The sequence below is a fragment of the Hyaena hyaena genome, unplaced genomic scaffold (assembly GCF_003009895.1).
Source record: "Hyaena hyaena isolate Hyena2069 unplaced genomic scaffold, ASM300989v1 scaffold_99, whole genome shotgun sequence".
Taxonomy (NCBI): domain Eukaryota; kingdom Metazoa; phylum Chordata; class Mammalia; order Carnivora; family Hyaenidae; genus Hyaena; species Hyaena hyaena.
Window position 1 is genome coordinate 2801456 of NW_024080731.1, and position 24062 is coordinate 2825517.

Sequence of the window (24062 nt, forward strand, 5' to 3'; positions counted from 1 at the left end):
GAAATCACAAAAAAGAAAAACATATTAGTTATATTTGAAACAGTATCCACATTACATGTGCTTAATTTGTCTCACCCTCTGGGTTAGAAGCTTCTTGAGAGGAAGCTCTTCTATTGGTCAAGAACTGGTTTATTTAGAGCAGCCTCTTGTGTTTGTATCTTCGGTAACTACTTCTGTGTATATGCATATATGTGTACACACACACACACACACACACACACACACACACACACAGACACACATTCCTGTTTATGCTACTCCTTTGCTTCAAACTCTCCCCTAGATTCTATTCTTCTTGGGGTGAGGTGCAAAATTCTGACAATGGCCCAAAGCATTTGAATGACGCCCGTTTGCTGTTCCCACACCCCAGCTCTGCACACTTCCCTCCCTCGCTCACCCTACTCCAGCTGCACTAAGCCTGTATTTCTTCAAAACTACCAGGCTCCTTCCTTCTTCAGGCATCTGAAAAAGCTGTTTTCTCTGTTTGCCTAAATCTTGGTTCTCTCCTGCTGACTCCGATTCTCAATTTCAAAGTAAGCTTCTCCTAGAAGTTCCTTCTGACCCTCCTCTTTTCTACAAGACTCTCCCAGGGCACTTTCTACTTTCTTCAAGGACACACACCACAGTTACACTCAAATACTTAATTTTATAATTATTTTTAATGTTATTGACCTCACTGGATTGTAATCGTTGAGGAAGGAGGCTATTGTATTCACATCTCTGTTTCCTCTGCCTATGCTTATATCACCCGTTAAATTAGCTTAAGAGGTGATTTGTATATGTTTTATAAGTTTAATCTTTATACCATTTAATGTAATGTTTTTACCCCAAGTAAGTATTCTGGAATTTATAAGCTTATAATAACTTATGAATAACTATATACAGTTTTTACTATCTCTTACTTTTTTCCCCTCTGCCTGCTTCGAGGGGTTTCTGTCTTGTTATCTATATGAAAAGGAGGGTTTTTTGGTGAGATAATGTGTGAAGATGAAAGCAGCTAAATTCAAAGAAGTAAGCCAGATGTTGGCTTCTGAAATGTTGAATTCAACTTCATGTAGCATACTGCTATCAAAGAGCTTTTTAAAAAAATGTCCACTAGAATTTCTAACAGATCTCAACTGCCTCTGGGAGCAAGTCTTTCATATTTAACATAGAATATAAGGCTTTCCGTGATCTGGGCTTTGCCTCTCTTCCTAACCTCATTTCCCATCCCACACCATCCCATCCTCTAATCGTGTCCACCAAGCTCTGTGAACATATCAGGAAAGAGAGATGATCATTACAATCAATTGCCATTGCTACTAATGACATTTATTAAGCATAAGTTTTTTATCAAACACTGCATGAGGGCTTGTGTGGGCATAGGCTTATAGCTCTCAATCACCTATTCTAGTAGAGGTGATAGGCATACTCATAAATAGCAGTATAAATTAGTTTAATAATAAGTGCCAAATAGTAGTTGAGAGTGGTAATGCAATTTCCTGAGAGGCAAACCAGTGCTCTGCTTTAGTTTTATGTTTCCACAAATAAATATGGCTCCTGGGAAACAAGATAAGGTGGGGAAGAGATATTTAATGGTTTGCCTTTCTCCACAAAAATACATCCTGCGATTTATCCATTGTTCTGTGTAGTCTTCCTTCTTCTCATCTTCAAAACTGTTGGGATTGTGATCTTTATTCAGAATTCAAAGGAACAGGTATTTGTCAATGACTGAGAGCCCTCTTCTGAGTCTCTTTGAACCCTGGGCTCACTGACTTTACAAACTCAGATATGTTAGCTTGACCAGTGGAGATAAGGCTTGAATCCATCCACCTGGAGGCATTTATCTGGTCCACTGGATGTGGCTGTGCATTAAATAAGCAAAAGAGAAGAGCTTTGAAAACTCTACCCCTACAAGGGTCTTATAGCAGAGAAACACATTCATTTATTCAACTAATGAATATTTTTTAGATAATGAAGAAAGGAAGAGATTAAGATGAGTCCCATGCCCTCAAAAATCCATAGCAGGTGAGATAGACCATAAGGAAATATACATATGACACATTGTGCTGTGAGCAATGACAGTGGTACAGATGATCCATCACAGAAAAGGCTGAGCATCTTGAAGTTGGAGAAGGGCTTCACAGGAGGGGTGATGTTAAACTTAATCTAGAAGATGAGCAGAAGTTAACTTTGCTTTACCGGAAAAGGGTGGGTCCTCCTCTGTCTACAGAGATGCTACAGTCCTATGCCTTCTCCCATCTGTTTTCCCAGAAGTTGTAGTCATTGGGCATAACCTGTGAAGGACAGTGGACCTACGTATTTTCTTCTGGGCCTGGTGAAAGGCTACCCTGAAGAGAAAACCTTCCCGAGTGCTAGCCAGAGCAAGCCCACATCACCACTCCTAACTGCCCCACCTGCTGGAGTTCTAAGCCTACTGGATCTTCTAAATGAGTCAGGTTGATGCTACAATAATGTTTAATATCACTAACAACCCCAAATCTCAATGGCATACCAGGCATTAATTTCTGGCCCATGGGAGTCAGCTCTTTGAGGGCCTGTTTTAGTCTGGATTCCACATGTTTCCTCATTCTTCCTGGACTAGCAGCTACTCAGGACATATTCTTCTTCTGGTAGATAGCAGAAGTGCAAGAAAACAATCCAAAACCCTGAAGCACATTTATAGGCTTTGCTTAAGTTGGGCAGAGAAAGTCACATGACCAATTTAACCATCAACATGGAGGGGAAATATACCTTTTTCTACTTCAGGGGAATGTATTGCAAAAAGCATATAAAAAAGGGAAGACATATAATATAAACAAGGAATTGAGAACAATAATCTAATCTATCCAACATGTTCTGCCTGCTGTTGTCCACATACCACCAGAGAATTCTTAGATGAAAGTCTTCATTCCTAGAACCCTCAGTGTCAAAAAAGGTCTGTCTCCCAAATTTCCAATCTTGTCACAGTTTCCCTGTCATTGAAGTCATTCTTACAGATTCTTCTGGATCTGGCTCTTGGACAGCAGAATAATGAGCTAGACTCAGAACAATGCTTAGTGGTAATGGGACTATTTCACAATGCCTCAGCTCTGTTTTTCTTGGGGTCCTTACTCATATCTTTCATCTTTCCTTTTATCTAAAACTTTTCAAGAAGGTTTCCTTGGGATAATAATTTAACATCTTTTCGTATGTATATATCAGTTCTCCAGTTTTTTCATAGGTCTAAGCAGATTATTTGGCGACCTTGGAATAGTAACCCCCATCCAATTTATCGTATCCCTTAACAGAAAGCCATTGTCCCCCAGATCTACTAGAGATCCAGGAGAACCTATAGTTTGGTTCTTGTCCAAATCTGAGTGAGTCTGAAGGCAGGAAGAGATAGATGTCCCAGCTCAGGACGCCTGGGTGGCTCAGTTGGTTGAGTGTCTGACTTCAGCTCAGGTCATGATCTCACAGCTTGTGGGTTCGAGCCCCGCGTCGGGCTCTGTGCTGACAGCTCAGAGCCTGGAGCCTGCTTCACTTCTGTGTCTCCCTCTCTCTCTGCCTCTCCTCTGCACACACTCTGTCTTTCTCTCTCTCAACAATAAACAATAAAAATATTAAAAAAAAAATAGATGACCCAGCTATTCCCTAAGACAGTTAGGCACAGACAGGATATTCTTCCTTGCTCTTTTTTTTTTTTTTTTTTTGTTTTGTTCTTTCAGTTCTTCAGTGGATTGGGTGAGACCTGCCCACATTGGGAAGGCAATCTGCTTACTCAGTCTACCAATTCAAATGTTAACATCATTCAGAAACACCTTCACCAACACACTCAGAATAATATTTAACCAAATATTTAGGCACCCTGTGGTCCTGTCAAGGTGACACATAAAAATCAACCATCACACTCAACCTCCTTTTTCTTAGTTCCTCTATATCGGCCATGAATCAGTGCATGTCAGGGAATGAAACTGTAACCAAATTAACTCAACTGAAAAGAAAGCTCTTGGGTAGATGTGATCATGGAAACCAGAATATGGTGAAGTATCTTCTCCCTCATGTACTTCTTCGCTTCCCTCTAAACATCTGCTCCATTCTTCATACTTCTCTTTGCAGAATAGCTTCCCTTGCTTATTTAACTGTATGCACGTGACAAAAAAAGAGCTACCCTCTAATTCTGTGTGACCACAAAGCTCCAAGGCCCACAGCTTTATAACTACATGTGACTTTTATCTCTGTGATTTATATTTGAATACCTGAGAAAGAGATTTGGATCAGTTGTAGGACAATTATACATTATTTTACTTAATGTCAGGTGTCTATCCCTGGTGACTAGAGAATGTGAGTGTACTAGGTTCCCATTGTTGCTATAAGAAATTACCACAAATTTAGTGGCTTAAAACAGAAATTTATTATCTTCTAGTTCTGGAGATCAGAGGTCTGAAATGAGTTTCATGGGTTAGAATCAAGATGTTGGCAAGACTGAATTTTTTCTGGAGGCTCTGGGAAAATCCATTCCAATGCATTTTCTAGCTTCTAGAAAATCCCTGAAATCCTTGGCTTGTGGCTGCTTCTTCCATCTTTGAATCTTTCACTCTGATCCTTCTGACTCCTGCTTTCACTGATAAGGATTCTTGTGATTACATTGGGTTCACAAGAATTTAAGTTAAGGGAATCATTGACTTAATTATATCTTTAGGTCTCTTTTGCCATCTAAGGCAAAATTCACAGGTTCTGGGTATTAGGACATGTATGTCTTTGTGGGGCTATTCTACAAATCACAGTGAGAGTCAAGGGAGGAGTGCCTCTGGGAGGAGACTTTCTGCATAAAGAGCATGGAAAGAGTAAGCAAATTAAATAAAATCACTACTTTATTTTCCCAAACAAGAAGCTGTTCGCTAGTAGGTAGTAATGCTGGCCTCCAACCTCCACTTAATTCTTCTAGTCTCTACAGCTTTCCCCTCCAGTGGGGTCTGTCAGTGCTCCCATATTTGTAATTTACTTGCATTCCTCTTTCTTATTAGAATGAACTAGTTTGGCATGTAATTTCCCCAAAGCTAGGTTCTCTATTACAATTCAGATGCCTAATCCACTTAGACTCATGGATCAGAAAACATGGAATGTAGTGGAGGTAGGTTTCAAAATCTGTTTCCAGTACACTCCCTAGGTGATTTTTACACCCACCAAAGTCTGAGAACCATCACTGTATGCTAAGGTAAAGCTGATAAACCTCTGTTGTTAGAAGAGAAGACTCAAGAAAACCCTCCAAGAGAAGATTTTGTTTTTATTGCAGCTTTTGGGAGGTAATGATAACAATTTTGCAATGTAACTCAGTAAGACTCTAATTCAAGCTGAGAGCCAGGGAAGAGGGCATGTCAAGATAAGGGGTGGAGCGGGGGGAACATTTCTTTTTGAGATTATCCGACCTTTGTGTGACTCTCAAATAATAATAAATGGCTTGGTTTCTTGTAAGTTCTGTTTTCATACTGATCTGAGCTATGCTGAAAACTGCATGATGCTATGTCTCCAAAGGCAGCTTTCTGTACCAACGTTGCCAATTTGTGGAAGGTGGAAGGTGATAAGCTGATGTTTGACTCTCTAGTGGCCATTGCAGTAATTGTCACACATCAAGTTGCCAGGTGTCGAAGTTGGAATCCAGAAGCCATATGAAGTCATCCAACTATGACATTTAAAGATTTGACAGGTTTTCTTTTATATTTTAAATAATTTGATCCAAGTATGAGATGTTTTGAGGTACTTTCTTTATAAACTTACATTTGTTTGTTTTGAATAACTTGGAAAGAATTAGTAGAATTGAATTAGATATATATTTACCTGTGAATCATAGATCATTCCACATCACATGTTTGTAATTCAGCTGGGAAAGTAAGTGGTAAATATATAAATCAGTCACTTAGAAAATCATATGATTTTTAGTAGTTGGTGGTTCTGTTTTTGGCAATATGGCAATTAAATGATTTAAATATTTGCTAACTATGAAATACTTGAATATGCTGAATAAAATAAGATAGTCATGCATTTAAGTGGTAGATGAGTTCACAAGAATGTAAGAGATATCACCAGAGGCCAAAAACAAGGCCGAAACTAGACTTTGGCCATCCCTTACTTTGGGTTTGGGATTTGAATTTATACTCTGTAGTCTAGAAATCTTCAAACTGAGATTAACTGAGATTTCTTGGAGCAACTGACAGATACAGATGCAAAATCTTTTTTAGGGAGGCACATTCTCAGCTCTGGAGTAGAAGATTCACACAGAAAACACTTTACAAACATAGGCCTAAAATTCAAAATTACAAAACCCATGAGGTAATTCACCCTAAACAGGTGAAGAAAATGCAACAAACAACAGGGTTATATCCCACCCTTGCCTGAGAAATTCAAATAACATTATCAGTAAACAACTCTAAAATAAGAATATCTAAAATGACTGAAGATATCACCTGAAATCGAACACCTGAGAAATAAATTTAATTTACGTTATTATGTTTAGCACTTATACTCTGTGGTATAAATGCTATAGTAGTTTAGAAAATGAAGAGAAGTGCAGGAAATACTAGTGTTATTTTTTAAACTTGGCATTAAAATATTGACAAGAAGAAACTTCAGTTGTAAAAACATTATTTCTTTCAAGATATCAGTTAGATATGGCAAATCAATGGCATCATAGCAATCTGAAAAATGAATGTCCCTATAAAATGTAACACATTAGCTTCTGGGAGTGAGCTTTAAATTGAAATCATGATCAACGCAGATATCGCTTATGACACATAATCATGTCTTTATTCCAAAAAGCTAAGATAGATGCCATTTGTAAATTAAAGTATATGAAACATCCCAGAAATTGCCAAGCAACACACCCCTGAGAGCCTAAACAGAATACTGCAAAACTATCTTATAATAAGGCAGTTAAGTCAGAGTGGTTAAAATCATGTCAAAGATACAGGATTCTTTTTGTATGCTCAATGATAACAAATTCTGGATAAAATCACTGAACCTGAAATGTGCTAGGTTTAGTACAGCAGGTGAGGAATAATTGCATTTCACTGGTAGAATATGATATGATGGGAATCAAACGTTATCTGCTTCAGATTTGGTCTTAAGGAATGAAAAATGAGTGTGCTATAAATCACCAAAGACATTGCTTTTCCCCAAAGATAATGAACTTCATTAAAAGTACACCCCCCTTTATTTTTTTATTGGTGTATAAGGCCAACATTTTCCCATTTTTGCCAGTTGTTTTTAATGTGGCATGTTGAGGCCAGTAGGCTGTCAGGTGTCAACTTTCTAAAGATCATATTCCATGTGGGAAAATGTGCAGTGCTCTTGTAGCAGAAAGGGAACTGTGTATTCCATGCATTATGTAGTCTCCTCAGACTTCTTATGAACTTAATATCTCTTCACAAGCCGGTAGCTGACTCACTTTTTGCCAAAGTTCCTTTGTCACAGCAGAATGAAATATAAAAGCTGTCAACTAAATTTTGACAGTAATAACTACATGTAGCAACAGTCATAAATTCCTTTTTTGTGGCTCTGGGTCTAATCTTTTATCTAAACTCTCTGTTCTATTGTAGCTATTCATGGAAGTCTATTTTGCCTATTTTCATGCAGCCTACCATTTAGTATAATGAGTTCATAATGTAGTTAGTTGAAAAAGACCTTGGAATTTGTACTGTTTTCTTTGCCATTGTTCACTCTACTTTACTAATCTCCTACCTACTATAAGCCTGGATGGAGGAGGAATAGGAAAAAAGCACCCCTTAAACCTCTGTCTATAAAAGAATGGTCACCCCGAAAATTTCTGTTATAATTGCTTTTATTTTCTTTGCCAGACAAAACAATTTATAGTTTTTAAGTGCATGTAGTTCAAAACGAAAAACGGTAATAAAATTGTCAAATGATATATCCTTGGAACTTTCAACTTTAATCAGTTAAAATGGTTGTGACGTTTTCAAATCAGCAGTTTAAACATACCATATGAAATCTGAAATGAAAAGTTCAGAGTTGTTGCATTTGAATTAAGAACATAAAATATCCAGGCTTATATTAGAAATAAATACTTTTCACTTGGTTTTACATTGCTGTTTACTAACCCTTTCTCATCAAGTTCTGGTAATGTTTAGAAAAACCTATGAGTATCATAGAAATGTTTATTTTTTTGAATCATGAAATTTAACTTTGTTTCCATTTGAGATTTTCCCACATGTGTGTCACTTGTGAAAAATTTCAAGTTCAAAGAAAAAAGTCAAACAATTAATAGAGTGGGGAGAAATCCTAAAGTATGATTTATAGATTCCTCATATTTTAGATTGACTTACATGGGAAACCAATAAACAATAGTTTCTTGACATGAAGCCAAGAAAAACTATTGTACATTAAGGAGGGGACTTAGTAATGCATATTTGTTATGTGCAATTTCTACCCTTTCCAGAAAGAGTCAAATTCTGCATAAATGAAATTGCTTAATTTAAACATTTCTCTGGAGGAAAATTATTGTTCTCTAAACAAATTTCAAGCTTAACTTTTAAAATTCACATCTTATGACATGATACTCTACATCGAAAACCCGACAGACTCCACCAGAAGCCTACTAGAACTGATCCAAGAATTCAGCAGAGTTGCAGGGTACAAAATCAACGTACAGAAATCGGTTGCATTTTTACCCACCAACAATGAAGCAACAGAAAGAGAAATCAAGAAACTGATCCCATTCACAATTGCACAAAAAACCATAAAATACCTCAGAATAAACCTAACCAAGGAAACAAGAGATCTGTATGATGAAAACAATAGAAAACTTATGAAGGAAATTGAAGAAGAAACAAAAAAATGGAAAAACATTCCATGCTCATGGATAGGAAGAATAAACATAGTTAAGATGTCATTACTACCTAAAGCACTCTACACATTCAATGCAATTCCCATCAAAATTGCACCAGCATACTTCTCAAAACTAGAACAAACTATCCAAAAATTTGTATGGAATCACAAAAGACCCTGAACAGCCAAAGGAATACTGAAAAATAAAACCAAAACAGGAGGGATCACCATCCCAGACTTTAGCCTCCACTACAAAGCTGTCATCATCAAGACAGTATGGTATTGGCCCAAAAACAGACACATAGACCAATGGAACAGAATTGAGAACTCAAAAGTGGACCCAAAAGTATACAGACAACTGATCTTTGACAAAGCAGGAAACAATATCCAATGGAAAAAAGACAGCCTCTTTAACAGATGGTGTTGGGAGAACTGGACAGCAACATGCAGAAGAATGAATCTAGATCATTTTCTCACACCATACACAAAAATAAACTCAAAATGGATAAAGGACCTGAACGTGAGACAGGAAACTATCAACACCCTAGAGGAGAAAGCAGGAAACAACCTCCTTGACCTCCACCGCAGCAACTTCTTACTTGACACATCCCCCAAAGCAAGGGAATCAAGAGCAAAAATAAACGATTGGGACCTCATCAAGATTAAAAGCTTCTGCACGGCAAAGGAAACAACCCAGAAAACTAATAGGCAACCAACGGAATGGGAAAAGATAGTTGCAAATGACATATCAGATAAAGGGTTAATATCAAGAATCTATAAGGAACTCACCAAACTACACGCCCGAAAAACAAACAACCCAGTGAAGAAATGGGCAGAAGACATGAACAGCCACTTCTCCAAAGAGGACATCCAGATGGCCAACAGACACATGAAACGATGCTCAGCATCCCTCCTCATCAGGGAAATACAAATCAAAACCACACTGAGATACCACCTCACGCCAGTCAGAGTGGCTAAAATGAGCCAATCAGAGAACTCTAGATGCTGGCGAGGATGTGGAGAAACGGGCACCCTCCTACACTGTTGGTGGGAATGCAAACTGGTACAGCCCCTCTGGAAAACAGTGTGGAGGTTCCTCAGGAAACTAACAATAGAACTCCCCTATGACCCAGCAATAGCACTGCTAGGAATTTACCCAAGGGATACAGAAATGCTGATGCATAGGAGCACATGGACCCCAATGTTCATAGCAGCACTCTCCACAATAGCTAAAACATGGAAAGAGCCTAAGTGTCCATCAACAGATGAATGGATCAAGAAGATGTGGTTTATCTATACCATGGAATACTACATGGCAATGAGAAACAATGAAATCTGGCCATGTGTAGCAACATGGATGGACCTTGAGGGTGTTATGCTGAGCGAAATAAGTCAGGCAGAGAAGGACAAATATCATATGTTTGCACGTATAGGAGGATTAGGAGGAACTTGACGGAGGAACAAGGGGGAGAAGAAGGGGGGAAATGGTGGGGGAAAGGGAGAGAAGTAAACCATGAGAGGCTCTTGAATGCTGACAAAAACTGAGGACTGATGGATGTGGGGGGGAGGGGGTGCTGGGCATGGAGGAGGACACTTGTGGGGATGAGCACTGAGTGTTATGTGGAAACTAATTTGACAATAAACTATTTGTTAAAAAAAATAAAAAATCAATAAAAAAAATTCACATCTTAGTATCTAGAATATTTTATAATTTTGATTATGGTTGAGTAGATACATATTTTTGGACAAATATTTAGGATGTAACCACAAAGAACTAAGCCTATCTGTTTAAAATTATGTTAATTCATTGTCTAATTAATTTAAGAGTAATGACCAACAACCTTTCAATAAGTACTTATTGAAATAATTATAATACTATATTATTATATAATTGTTGAAATAATTATAATACTATAATTATAGTATTTATTAAACACATACTATACTTAAATTATTTAAATCTATCAAATTTCAAAATGGGTGTACAAGGGTGTGTGTATGTGTGTGTGTAGATAGTTGCATAGCTACTTATAGTTTTAATGAATTATTTAATGTGTTTTCATGCTAAAAACATGAATTTTTGGCAAACATCTCTTTACTCATGGAATTAGCAGTCATGTAGGCAATGGAAAGGAATTAAAATCACTTATTGATTTTTTACTTTTTTAAATGTTTTATTTATTTCTGGGAGAGAGAGAGAGACAGAGTGACCAGGGGAGGGTCAGAGAGAGAGGGAGATAAAGAATCTGAAACAGGCTCCAGGCTCTGAGCTAGCTGTAAGCACAGAGCTCGAACCCACAACCTTGAGATCAAGACCTGAGCCGAAGTTGGACGCTTGACCAACTGAACCACCCAGGCGCCCCAGGAATTAAAATCATTTAGAACAAGGGTAAAAGATTGTTGAATTTGGGACACAGGCAAGAAACTGTTTATATAATAGATACTGGGCATGCAGTATATTAGAGTCAAGAATACTGTACAGAAGACTGGAAATTCATGGCAGAAGAGGTATCTGAGTACAAGATGTTAAGAACTAACTGCTGTGTTTTTCTGTCTCAAAGGTAGTTCCTGTGTTGTCAGACATTCTTTACTACTGTGTTCCCATCTGGTAAATGAGTCTGATAATAGTTCAGGTAGTAGATCGGATCTGTTATAGGGAATGTGCATCCTTTGTATTAGCATGACTGACACTCATTGATGGGGTTTAGATCATCTCTGTAAGGTTCATTATGAAATATTAGAGTTGTTCTCTGATGCCCACCTAGATAGTCAGTCAGTCACTTCCAGAGAAGAGCATGCTTACTGCTGGAATAAGAAGTCCTCTTTTGTTGTCTAATTGGGTACCTGTCACAGAGGATGGAAAAATGGGGTGTGAAGGGAGGGTCTTCAGGCCTTTAGTTTCTTTGTAAAGTCAGATATTAGAATATCACCTTTTTGTGTTATTTTCTACTTCTGTTATAGAATGTGTAACAGAAAGATGTGTGGCACATGAACATGTCAACTTAAACTACATTGTAATGGGACTTGAGTTGAAAACATGCATAATTTTAGTTTATTTTTAATTTCTAATTAAAAGTGTTACAAGACCATCTAGACATTCTAGAAACGATTGATAGGATTTTATTTCACTCTGTTTTTCCTCAAAGGACAGGTAATTATTTTGTGAATAAAACACAGATAATAGACCAACAATTAGGACTCATGGTTATCTTCTGTGGCATCAGGAGATAACAATAGGCTTTTTGTTTTTATTTGGTGCTGCTGTCTTATTTAGAAGTTGTAAAAGACTAATATAGGCCAAAAAGGCGTATGATGTGCAGAAGCGGGGTAGGTGTAACTAATACGGGCGGGCTTAGGTAAGCAGCGGCCATGCATCACTAATGAGGGACTCAGCCAAAGGGTTGCCCGCAAGCTCTAAAGCTTCAGATGCTGTATGTAGTGAAAGACTGGAATTTCTTTTTTAATTACTTTATTACAAAGTTATATTTATAAGAATTTGAGCACTCTACACATATGCATACTTCTAGGATGCCATCATAGTAAAGACCAACAATTTGGTTGCATTTCAGGGAGAAAGGCTCCACTGAAATGAACATTGTGAGGAAACTCAATTTAATGATACCTCGGAGTATACTGTTGCTTCATTTACTGTTGTCATTACAAGGTAAGAAGTTATACGAAATTTTTACCTTACTTTGTTGTGTTTTAGTCTCTCTCGCAACAGATATGAACAGTGTTCCCTTACACTGTAAGGCACTTTGAAGTCATTGGAATGAATATATACTAAGTGATACCCAGATCATCTTTTTGAAAGTTCTTGGTGATGTAGATAATTTGGGGACTTTAGTTTTTATTTGAGTCTCTTCTTCAGATGTTAAAATCATGCTTTTATCATCATAAGCAACTATACTGGAAGAAACTCTGATTCTAATTTTTTCTTTTCTAAAAGATGATTTAAAATAGTTGTTGGTATAATTTAAACATTTAAAATGTTATAATAAATAGAGAGAAATGGAGTACTTAAACTTTCTTCATGCCATCAACCTAAAGAATGGTGAAAAGTTATTGTAAGAAGGACTTTATCATTTGGGGCTAAAAATTGATTTTCAATTATTTTTATAACGATTTTATTTATAAATTGATATTTATAGAATATTTTCATGAAGAAAATATTTATTTACAGTCACTTGTTAGTTTTTAATCCTGAAAAGAGCTGTATATTTTTTACCTTGAGGGGAAGTGAGAGAAATTACTGAAATATAAGACTAGAGAGGTCATGGACTCGATCTTCCAATCCTTGTAGTGACAGAAATTCCGAGGAGAAAATGTCATAGAGTATTGAAAGCTGGAGGGGACTTTAAAGACGAGCTTGTCCAACACCATCATTTTTCGATGTGTGTTGGCATTTACTAAGTGGTAGGACCAAGACTAAAATTTGGGTCTCTTGACTTCAAATCTAGTGCTTCTTCTATTGTCTTTATAAATCTAGGCACACTGTTCCTTCTATGGGGGTTACCAGTGACTTTGATGACTCACAGGGAATTTGCTACTCAAAATCCTCTAGAAAATGCAAAATAACTCCCAGCAAAACTCAGTCTAAGTTTTAGGATTTAGGTTACAATGATCTGTTAATAACCAAAACCTATGACCACCATATTTGGATAATTTTTTCCCCATTCTTATATGTATATATTTTTCCCTGGCAGGGTATATTTGTGCATCATCCATCCTAACGGAAGTATCAAAGTGAGTACTTGTTCTTTCTGTCCTCTAAAACTTAAGGTAATGGGAATGAGCAGAGCTCAGCAGATAAATGTATCTGCTTTTGAAAAAAATCAATATTTTACAAAATAAGGGCACGAGACGTAGTCCTTTAAAACATTTCTACAAATTAAAAATTCTCAGGCATTCATCTCCCTATTTATGAAGAAAAAGTCTTTCCTTTCATTTTAATTATAAGATGAGTTTTTGGTCAGCTCCAATGACTGTAGATGCTAAGAAGATATTACTTTCACTTCAAAGATTTATAAAGAAGTTATGTTCAACAATCTCCCCTTTTATATTCTTAATATACATTGCTGATTATATATGCTATATCTTAACATAGAGTAAAATAACTTTTTAATGATAAAAAATAAAATTGTTCTAGCATTAAATAATGAAAATCACTTTTCGAACTAAACTGATCTGCTTGATGAAAAGCAGAATTCTATTCATCATCTGATTTTGCTAAATCACAGATTGATGTACTTATTCACACTAATGTTAATCTGTGCTTTATGACATGGAAAGGGAGAGAAGTAAGGATTATGTCTTGAAAAAGTGAATGCGCTCTTGGCAATTACTTATCTCACGGGTTTTATGGTCATGTGGAGAAAATATCATGTGTGTTGGTGCTACAATATTACACTATTTTGTTTACTTCTCTATCTTCAAGTTCCTTCCTAAAATTCAGTTTACATCAGAGACCGGAGAGATCTGGGGACACTCCTGAATTTTGTAAAATGAGACAGCACCACCACCCAAATCTAACCCCTCCAAAGTGGGAGGGGGACCTTTTAAATGTTAAACCAAGAAAGACCTCTTTGATAACGTGATGGAAATCAGGAGGAAAACATCAGCTCTCTCTTGGGAAAGGCTTGTTCAGGTTGCCTAGGGGCCTTTGACTATACAAGTTCTTTTTGTTTTCTTCCAGAAACGGGTTTAATGAAAATCGACAGAAAAGAGCTCTTTTAGCAGCACAGGTAGGTTATGCTTCAGATGGAGAGAGGCAGAGAAATAATCCATTCTGCTTTGGGACTCTGCTGTCACTTCAACAATGAGACCTTTGTGAAGGGGAAAAATGCTAGAAACAAGACAGGAAGGAGAAGAGGCAAAGTAACTTCTCTAGTGCTTTTCTACAGCCCTCAAGTTCATGCTTTGTTCACGTTTACTTGTTTGGTTGAATGCTTTTTTGCTATTTGCCTCAGTTACCTACTGATAGACTCACAGCATCTGTGGGAGATTGAATCTCATCTCTGTGCTGGAAATTTTTAATCCTTTTAAAAATTAAGCAAGAGAGCAGGGTGATGACAATCAAACAAATACAAATGAACAGGGGCAGAGAGAGGTATATGTGATCTGAGTTAAGTACTTGCAAAAAGGCATCAGAGGTGCCCTGATGTCCTGACAGCTTTTATATTGTCTGACAAACCTCAATGACAGACACCTCTGGGGAGGTGACCTTTATTTTTGGAGGGACAGGTAGCACTGAATCTGAGGAGGCCCTTCTGCTTGGGTCCCTTCTATAAAGGGTGTTGGGTAACATAATTACAGTATTTGCAAACTATGATTGGAATGTTCAAATAGGTGGTTTAAAAATATTTCTCTATAAAAGATGGATGGTAAGATAGAGATTCCTAACTTAAAGGCATTTATGGGAAAGTAATGTGATTTGAATATTTATATAGCAAACGGCTTAGAGATTTAAGGAGGCCTTTGTCAAGTTCTGAATTGCAATCAGTTCTGCTAGGATTTTCTGGTAAATGCCTGAATTTTTACATGTTATGGTATTAATGAAAGAGAACCAAAGATGGATTTGATAGGCTGTCTGTGCCAATTTAGAGGACAGAACTAATTTCTTATTCAGAAATCTTTTTTTTTTTTTTTTTTTGGTACTGAGAAAGGCAAAAGATTGTCTTTGGAATGGAAACACTTTTTTCCCCCCTCTTAAAAAGAGTATTTTAAGTACTTATGTATCATGTGAAGTGCTTAAAATGATGTTTCTCTGAAATATTTAACTACATGTTTGTCAGTTGACCATGTAAACCACAGAAAGACATCAGCATGACTCAGTAGAAAATCCAATTTTATGAAAAACTGCACGTTGGCGAACCCACTAGTTTCAAAAATCTGTGAAGTAGACCCCAAAGTTGTCCCATGAAGTGGCCTATAGACAGGGTTATACGATTGTCCATTTAGGTATTTTTAGAATTGGCATAATTTACTCCAAAGGAGTTACCTCTGGTTAGTGAGGAGCACACTCACCTTGTCTTGGTTTCTCACTTAGAGAGAATGAAGAGCAGGACCCTGTCGCTCTTGTTTCCTGCAGCTAGAGAACACTCATCAAAATGACTTAACATCTGAACAGGTTTTAAAAGAAGAAATGCTGAAGAAGGGCAGTGAGGTCATAATCATGCACTGCATGAAATTTCATCTGTCATAAGGCAAATCTTGCCCACTGATTCACGACCCCTGCTCTAGGGAGACAGAGCGAGATAGATGGATAGATACCTGTGTAAGTAAGGATTCAGAAATACGTTGGCAAGGAGATGAAGAATGAGCCAAGAAAGGGTAGACACAGACCTCTGTCAGTGGTGTGTTTGTGCACTGCAGTGATTTCTCACCAAAATTCTGTTTCTCTGTGCTTCTCATCCTCCTGGGGGGATGTTCGGCAAGGAGGAAGGATGGGCTGTCACCTTGCCTCAGTTATGTGAATGTATTCACCTCCTGTCCAGACTTCTTTCCATTTGCATTACATTTCAAAATGTTTCTCCTGAAAGCAGGCTCTGAGATGGAGACTTAGGTGTGGCCAGTTTGTTTGGAAAGTGCACAAGTGAGGGAGAGAGAAAAGTGAGACCAGGAAGAGAGAAAATCTCCCAGAGTGTTAGAAAGGCAGGGCTTTTGGGGCTCAGTCTTGGCAGAGGTCCCCGGAGGCTCTGTGTAGAATGTGCTGAAGAATTGTTTCTCCAAGGGATGAGATCCTTACCTGCTGATTCCTGTCTCTCATTGGTTGAGGGTGGTTTTGGGGGGCCTTAGGTCCCCTGAAAGTCACTTGTTGAGGGCTGTCCTGCTTGGATTCTGCCCTGAGGCAGAGACAGAAAGAAGCCAGTGCTTGAAGCTGAAGGGTCTTGATGTGCACAGAAACCTAGATGCAGGTGGGGCTGAGAGGATGCGGGGGGAGGGGCATCAACAAAATCTTTTTTTTAAATGTTTATTTATTTATTTGAGAGAGAGAGAGAGAGAGAGAGAGAGAGAATACACACACAAGCAGGGGAGAAGCAGAGAGAAAGGGTGAGAGAGAATCCCAAGCAGGCTCCGTGCTGCCAGAACAAACAGTGAGATCATCTCCTGAGCTGAAATCAAGAGTCAGACATTCAGCTGACTGAGCTACCCAGGCACCCCCAAAATCTTTTATACTCATAGTTCTAAACAGGCTTGGGGGGCAGATCATTCCCTTTTGAGTTATGCCTGTTTTCAGTTCAATTGGTATTACTTGACGACATACTAGGGACCATGCTAGAGGCATAAAATGAATAGCAGTGCTTATTGTCTAGGTAATAAATGCTAATAAAGATAGGACTGTAAAGAAATAATTTATGGGGCACCTGGGTGGCTTAGTCAGTTAAGAGTCTGAGTTTGGCTAAGGTCCTGATCTCAGAGTTTATGGGTTCAAGCCCTGCATCAGGCTCTGTGCTGACAGCTCAGAGCCTGGAACTTGTTTCGGATTCTGTGTTTCCCTCTCTCTCTCTGCCTCGCCTCCATTTGCGGTCTCTCTCTCTTTCTCTCAAAGGTATGTAAACATTAAAAAATTCTTTTTAAATAATTTGTTCAAGATTATAAGCCTGTATGAGTCAGAGTTGAAACAGGTAGACAGTGTTAGTGAGCATCAGAGATAATTCATTGGAGCTGAAGTAGGAAGATTTTGGTGCCCAGGAATGTTGGTGGCTGTGCTAGATGTGGACAGATGGAAACACTATGGCTGCAGAGAGAATAAAAACTTGTTGGCGTCTTGGGGGGAATCAAAGTCTTAGACTGCTGTTAATTTAACTTAGTTTGAAGACAGAGGCAAGGGCAAAACGGGGAGATTGAGCAGTGACAATAAATCCAGGGAGGAATGAGAACAGGAAACAGTGGAATTGGAGGCATAGTGTGGCTCACGGAGTTTAGAAAGGAGTGTTGAAGTGTGTGTGAGAGAGAGTGTGGGAGTCCTCTTTCCTGGGATGGGGTAGGTTTGATTATTAAAAGAACAAGTACTTCACTAGAAAATGCCAAAATAAAACTGCATGTAGGAAGGGGACCAGGATCTGTTGAGGTAGGACTTTGTATCTGAAGTCACATTCCCTCTCCCCACTTTCTTCTTGCCTGTCACCCTTTCCAGTGACATCTGGCACTCAATCTGACAATTGTGTGGAAAATTTTGGGAGCATTTGCTCTTCTGGTGAACATAGAAATGCTATTGGAAAGGACATCACCTCAGACCATACACTAAATTATCACTGAGTTTGAATAAAAACCCTTAAGTGATTAGGCTTAGTAACCCACAATTATTTGCTCGTAAGCTACAATGACCTCCCCAAATCTTAAGGTTTTATCTGGGTTGCTTACGTTAATATAAATCTCTTTACTACTAATTGTCTATGTATGAGGCACTTTGCTGGAAGTTTTACATACATCATTTTAATTCATTGTCATAACTACACAGTTAGTAGGTACCATTATTCCCATTTTACAGACAAGTAAAAGAAGGCACTAAGAGGTTAAGAAACTTTTTTTTAGGAAGTTCGGAAACTTGCCTATGAGTATGAAATGGCAAAACCAAGACTCTAATTCAGGTCTGTCTGATTCCATAATTCATTCTCTTAACCATTACCCTAAAGTCGCTGGAGGTCTATAAACAGATATATTTAAATGGCCTATGAACTTCAAAGTGTCAGTTCTTTGGAGATGGAGGGTAACACACATGCTACAGCAGAAGTTTCTGCGGATGGTGTCTTCACAAATGGCTCTGCAGTCCCTATCTGTTGGTCCATCAGCCCCCCTGCATTTTCTCCAGACCGATCTGGACTTGGAAATATCAGAGAAGAGCCACTTCTGTAGACAAAACAGTCAGTTAATCCAAAGATTAGACTCTACTCAGGCTCTTTTCCAAAGAGGAGAGGGAGGCAGAAGAACTGAGCTCAGAGAGGAGAAAGACTTCCCAAAGTCAAGTAAGAGGCAAAACCAAAGCTTGAAGTCATGTCCTCTAACCACAACCTGAGGAGGCCTTTCTGCCTCACTGAGCTTGCCCCCGTAAGGCAAAGACAGAGAGATAGCACTTTATATAATTGCTGTTATCTGTAAACTATTTCCCAGAGTTTCTAGTTTGCATGTTTGGCTCTAATTAAATAATTTAATTATCTTGAATTCTTATTTCTTTCTTTCAAAGTTTGAAGCAACATCTCCAAGATATTTCTTCCATGAAGGTATTAACTGGGGTGAGAGCAAAATAAAAGGTCAGTGGCATGCCTACATTTTTCTGTTTGCTTTCTTAAAAGACCCCTTTGAGAAATATATTGAATTAACTATTGCCATTTAATGCATGGAGGAAACTGAGCCAAGGTGGTAATAATAGTAATAGTTAAGTTCACTTCGTGTAGAAATTTGAATGATTTTTATAAATTAGCAGCGTTAAAAATTAGACAAAGCTGCTAGATATGTGGTCAGGAAAGATCTCACTGGGTATCGGCGAATTTCTTTTTGAGTCATTTACTTGTTCCTTGATATCTTCATTTTGGCTTATCCATTTCCCATTTCCATGAAGCATAATGCTGATGATAGTTTGAAATTTAATTCAAACTTTTCCTTTTATTTAAAATAGCAACTATTCCTGTTTTGGCTTGATACTTGTTTTCAGGAGAATGAACGGCCGTAAATAAATTTTTGAAGGAAATACATTTGTTTGTCTAGATATTTATTTGATATTTATTTATTGTAAAAATGTAAGATTGTGTTTTAAGATAAAATTTATAGGGAAAAAACTGCACTTAAATTTGTGAAAAACATAACTTTTTACCTGTATTTCTTATCAAAATTGAAACAGCTCGTTTTCCCTCAGTGAAGATATAGAGAGTGGTAGGTCTTCAAATGTAAAAAGACTTTAAATTGATGGGTCTTAAAAGTAAGAAGAACAATAGGGTTTTCTTATTCTTGACTTTGGCAGAATTGTGGTTAATTCATCACAGTTTTTTAACTGCCTTCCATGACCTTAACATATTCCAGAAAGGCTCAATCTTTAGTACTACTTTACAGTGACTCAGATGTCTTCTCGTTCTCTTGATGTGTTACTTAAATTCTTCCTGCTTGAAATTTGCCAATTGCTCCCCGTCCTCCTTTTTAGAGGAAAAATGTTCACTGTGATTCATTTGCATTTTAAAAACATACTCAGTAGTTCATATTTTCTTGCTTCCTCTTTTCAGCATAATCCTTTGGGGCGAGTTTTCTTTCCACAAAAAAGAGTATTTTTGGTGATGGCTAGCCATGACTTTGGTTTATAGCCTGTTAAAATTAAGTATGAGTCAGAAAGAATGTATTATTTGTAATTGAGCCTGAAGATTAATTAATATACACATTTTGAATGAAGTGTTTAATTTTTCTCTTCAAAAATGGGAGCTTCCTTTTGAGGTTTTTAATGCTTCACCTGATCCCTCGAGCTAATGATGGACGCTATTCTTTAATACAACACTTGTTCCTGGAGATGCAGACCATCGGACGTGCAGCCAGGGCCAAACTCCGTCAACAGAATCATCTGCAGTTTGTGTATTTCTGGTTCTCATCATCTGGGACAGGGATTCCTTACATGGGAACTTGACCTTTCAATTGCTTGAAGGAAGCTAACCTTTGCTCCCGGGGTAGTTTGAGATGTGAAATCCTGTCTTTCTTGTTTCACAGCACACATAATGAAATGAACTAGATAGAGACTTGACAGGCTTAATTCTTTAGCTCATCAAGGCAAGAGGCCCAGGGTTCTGTTTGAATTCATAATGGTTACAGTTAGCCCAAGCTAAATCTTGACATATTATGTTTATAAGAACTGATGCACGCCAGAAGATAGCTTATTATTATTGTTTTTTATTTTGCCTGTCAGGTTCTTGTCCTCATGAATGCCTTAATGGAGCTTTCTGTTCTAAGACTGGTACATGTGACTGTCAAATATTTCAGGCACTTGGGACACGGTGCCAGATTGGTAAGTTTCAGGGATACTTGAGGGAATTATAAATCGAGGGGAACTTTAAGGTATAATTTGCTGTATCAGTGTTCAGCCACTGAGGTTTGGGGCAATCATATTATATACCAACTAGAGTGTCCATAATTCATTCCCATAAATTAGAAACAATGTAAAAGAAAAAAGATATGTCCACTTTCCCTTGTTACCAATCTCTACAACTTCCTCAAGTATTTTTTCCACTTCAGATTATATTAGTCCATTAAGCTATGTTCTTATTCATTTCTCTGTTGCTTTATAAATCAGATTTGTTATTTGGAGCCCTCATTCTTTTTGACTTTGAATTAACTGGACATTCTGTACATAGAATATAAACAATTTTGAGAGCTCTTCAAAGGCAGAGGGTTCTTTAAAAATATTTTTTATGCACAGTGTCTAGGGTAAGCCCCAACATCAATAATGATAAATATTAATTTGTTTAATGAGTATTTATTTATGGAATAGCTACTAAATCCCAGGCCTGGCACTGGGGATACAAGAGTGAATAATATAGACATGTTTCTGCCCTCCAGGAGGTTACAGCCTAGAGGAAGGGATTGATGCACAATGGATCCACATTAATTATACTTGTACCACATGCTATAAAGGAAAGTATAAGATTCTATGAAAATATGCAACAGAAGCCAGGCATACTGTCAGAGAATACTGAATAATGAATCACTTTGTAGTTTTTTTCCTGAAAAGGCCAAAGTTGGTCAAGGCTAATAAATTTAGGTAAAATCACAAAGAAAAGGCACAATGATTGTGCCTTAGCTCTATGCTCCCTATAGCGTGTGTTAAAATGTTTTGCACTGAGTGTTCCACAAAGCTCATTGACTTCCACATTATTCTAGAGGGAAGGGTCTAGAAAATGAAAATAGAATAAGGGATTATCCACAAGAGGAAGAAGGGAGGTAGACATGAGGATGGTGAAAATGAAATTGTACAAGTTAAGATGATAGTTGCTTAAAATTTGGCCAGTTTGAGGTCATGAATTCCTAAATTCCAGCATATTTAGATGACTAATGGTCCCCATCCCTAGGTCTCAGACATAAAAACATGATTTTTCTTTTGTCAGTGGTTATTTTTCTTTGTGGACAGTACTAAGATATATTTTTAAAAAGTTGCAGAGTCTAGAATGCTCTAATGCTGCTCATGCAAATTTTTAGGGCACTCAAAGGGGACATTTTCTTTTCTGAACCATTATATTTGGCTTATCACTATTACCTTCTTTTAGTGTATCATTCTCCCTACTCTTCTCTTCCTCCAGAGTCTTCCTTTGGAAGCAAAAATTAAGTTTCTAACATAAATCCTCTCTTCAAAACAGCTTGGAGACCATGTTTTCCTTCAGGAGAGTTAACAGTTTTGAAAGCAACTCATAATTTTATGTTAGTTCCTTCTTTCTGTGATACTGACTGCCAATGGAAAATGTTTATTTTATTGAAAACTAGAATCACCTGCCATAACTGAATCCTGCCAGAAACAGGGTGTAATTTATTTTCTTCTACTAAATATTATCCTATTTCTTTTCAGTGCCAAATATGGGAAATGGCAGAGATGGGATTTGCAAAACCTGGGGACAGTACCACTTTGAAACCTTTGATGGCATTTACTATTATTTCCCAGGAAACTGTTCTTACATTTTTGCAAAGGACTGTGGCAATTTGGAGCCTCGGTACACTGTATGGGTATGTGATCCTATGGCATAATTAACTTAAAGATTTTTTTCTGGCAAAATCTGCATTTTTAAAGTACCAGACATATGATGGGAAATATGTAATAGTCACAGCATACATACTTAGGGCTCTGACTAGGGAAGGAGAAAGATTGATTATTACTGGAATGGACTAAATATGTAGCTAAGTTGGTTATATTCTATTGAGATGGAGCCTTGGACTGGGAGAAAAAGGGTTTGGATCCATGTGGAAGAGAATTACAGGCAATGCAGAATGTCTATCTCACAGATGTCAAATAATATCAACACCAGTTAACATTCTTATTCTTCAGATTTTATGTGAATGTTTTGAAGAGGGAGTGGGTTTGGGCCCCAACCAAATTGCTCATACACATTTCCTTCCTGACACTTCCAGTGTGATGTACACCTGGATTAATGTTTCTCAGAGGCACCCATTGGTATGAATCAGAAGTGGGCATTCAGGAAACAGAGCACGTAAGCACAGGCTTGAGGCATGGAGGCAGGCAGTTAATTGCTAGGTAGATTCATCCTATATGATTGAGCTAGAGAGTTAGTGCTTAGCTGAAGAACTCTTGATTGAGAAAAATTCTATTTTTTAAAAGTTTATTTATTTTGAGAGAGAGAGAGTGAGAGAGTGAGAGAGAGAGAGAGAGAGAGAGAGAGAGTGCAAGCAAGTATGGGTAGAGGAGGGGCAGAGAGAGAAGGAAAGAGAGAATCCCCAGCAGGCTGCACACTCCGTGCTGAGCTCAATGTGGACCTTGATCTCATGACCATGAGTTCAAGACCTGATCCCAAATCAAGAGTCAGATGCTTAAATGACTGAGCCACCCAGGTGCCCCGATTTGGAACAATTTTTAAGAGATATCTCAAAATTCAAGCTGCAGAGGCATCTGGGTGGATCAGTTAAGCATCTTACTTTATCTCAGGTCATAATCTCATGGTTTGTGAGTTCAAGGCCCAAGTCATGTTCTGGGCTGACAGCTCAGAGCCTGGAGTCTGCTTTAGATTCTGTGTCTCCCTCTGTCTTTGCCTTTCCCCCTGCGTGCACGCTCTCTCTCTCTCTCTCAAAAAAAAAAAAAAAAAAAAATGCAAGCTACAGAGTGACTCTAGTTGAACCAAGAAAGTCAGGGACCTCTTTACCTGCCTCACTAACTTCCCCTGAATTTCCAGCCATCTCAAAGCACAGTCAGGAAACTGCTGTGCTATCCTGTTCAAAAGCTAAAACTCTTCATAGGCATTATTTGTTTCAACCTCTGCTTTCTTCTCCCCTTCTAACTTACATTAGAGTTGCCAAGATTCTCCTCTTCTCCTAGGTGATGCAAATATTAAAAAGTAGGCCCTGAAGCTTTTTAAGAACAACAAATCCTTGTGACCCAGAAAGGAAATGAAGTCTATCGAAAGTTAACTTACCTGGCTTAAGGATAGAAAATCCTATGTCTCCTTAGATAGGGAAGTTAGTCGCATGCATCTTCAGTATTTACAGGGATCCTATTTTCAGTCACTTATTGTCTGTTACTCCTCCATTCTCTCACTGGGTTTATCACTCAAACACCTTCTGACTCCCTC

General features: G+C 37.9%; 1 protein-coding gene across 1 annotated transcript in view; it reads left to right on the forward strand.

Annotated features, from left to right (window-relative positions):
- The first annotated feature begins 12387 nt into the window (after positions 1-12387).
- Positions 12388-24062, forward strand: part of OTOGL (otogelin like) — a 145092-nt gene continuing 133417 nt past the window's right edge. Inside the window, 6 exon segments of the mRNA XM_039235570.1 lie at positions 12388-12463; positions 13506-13545; positions 14495-14543; positions 18986-19052; positions 20684-20782; positions 22334-22488. Of these exon segments, the coding sequence (XP_039091501.1) occupies positions 12388-12463; positions 13506-13545; positions 14495-14543; positions 18986-19052; positions 20684-20782; positions 22334-22488 (486 nt within the window).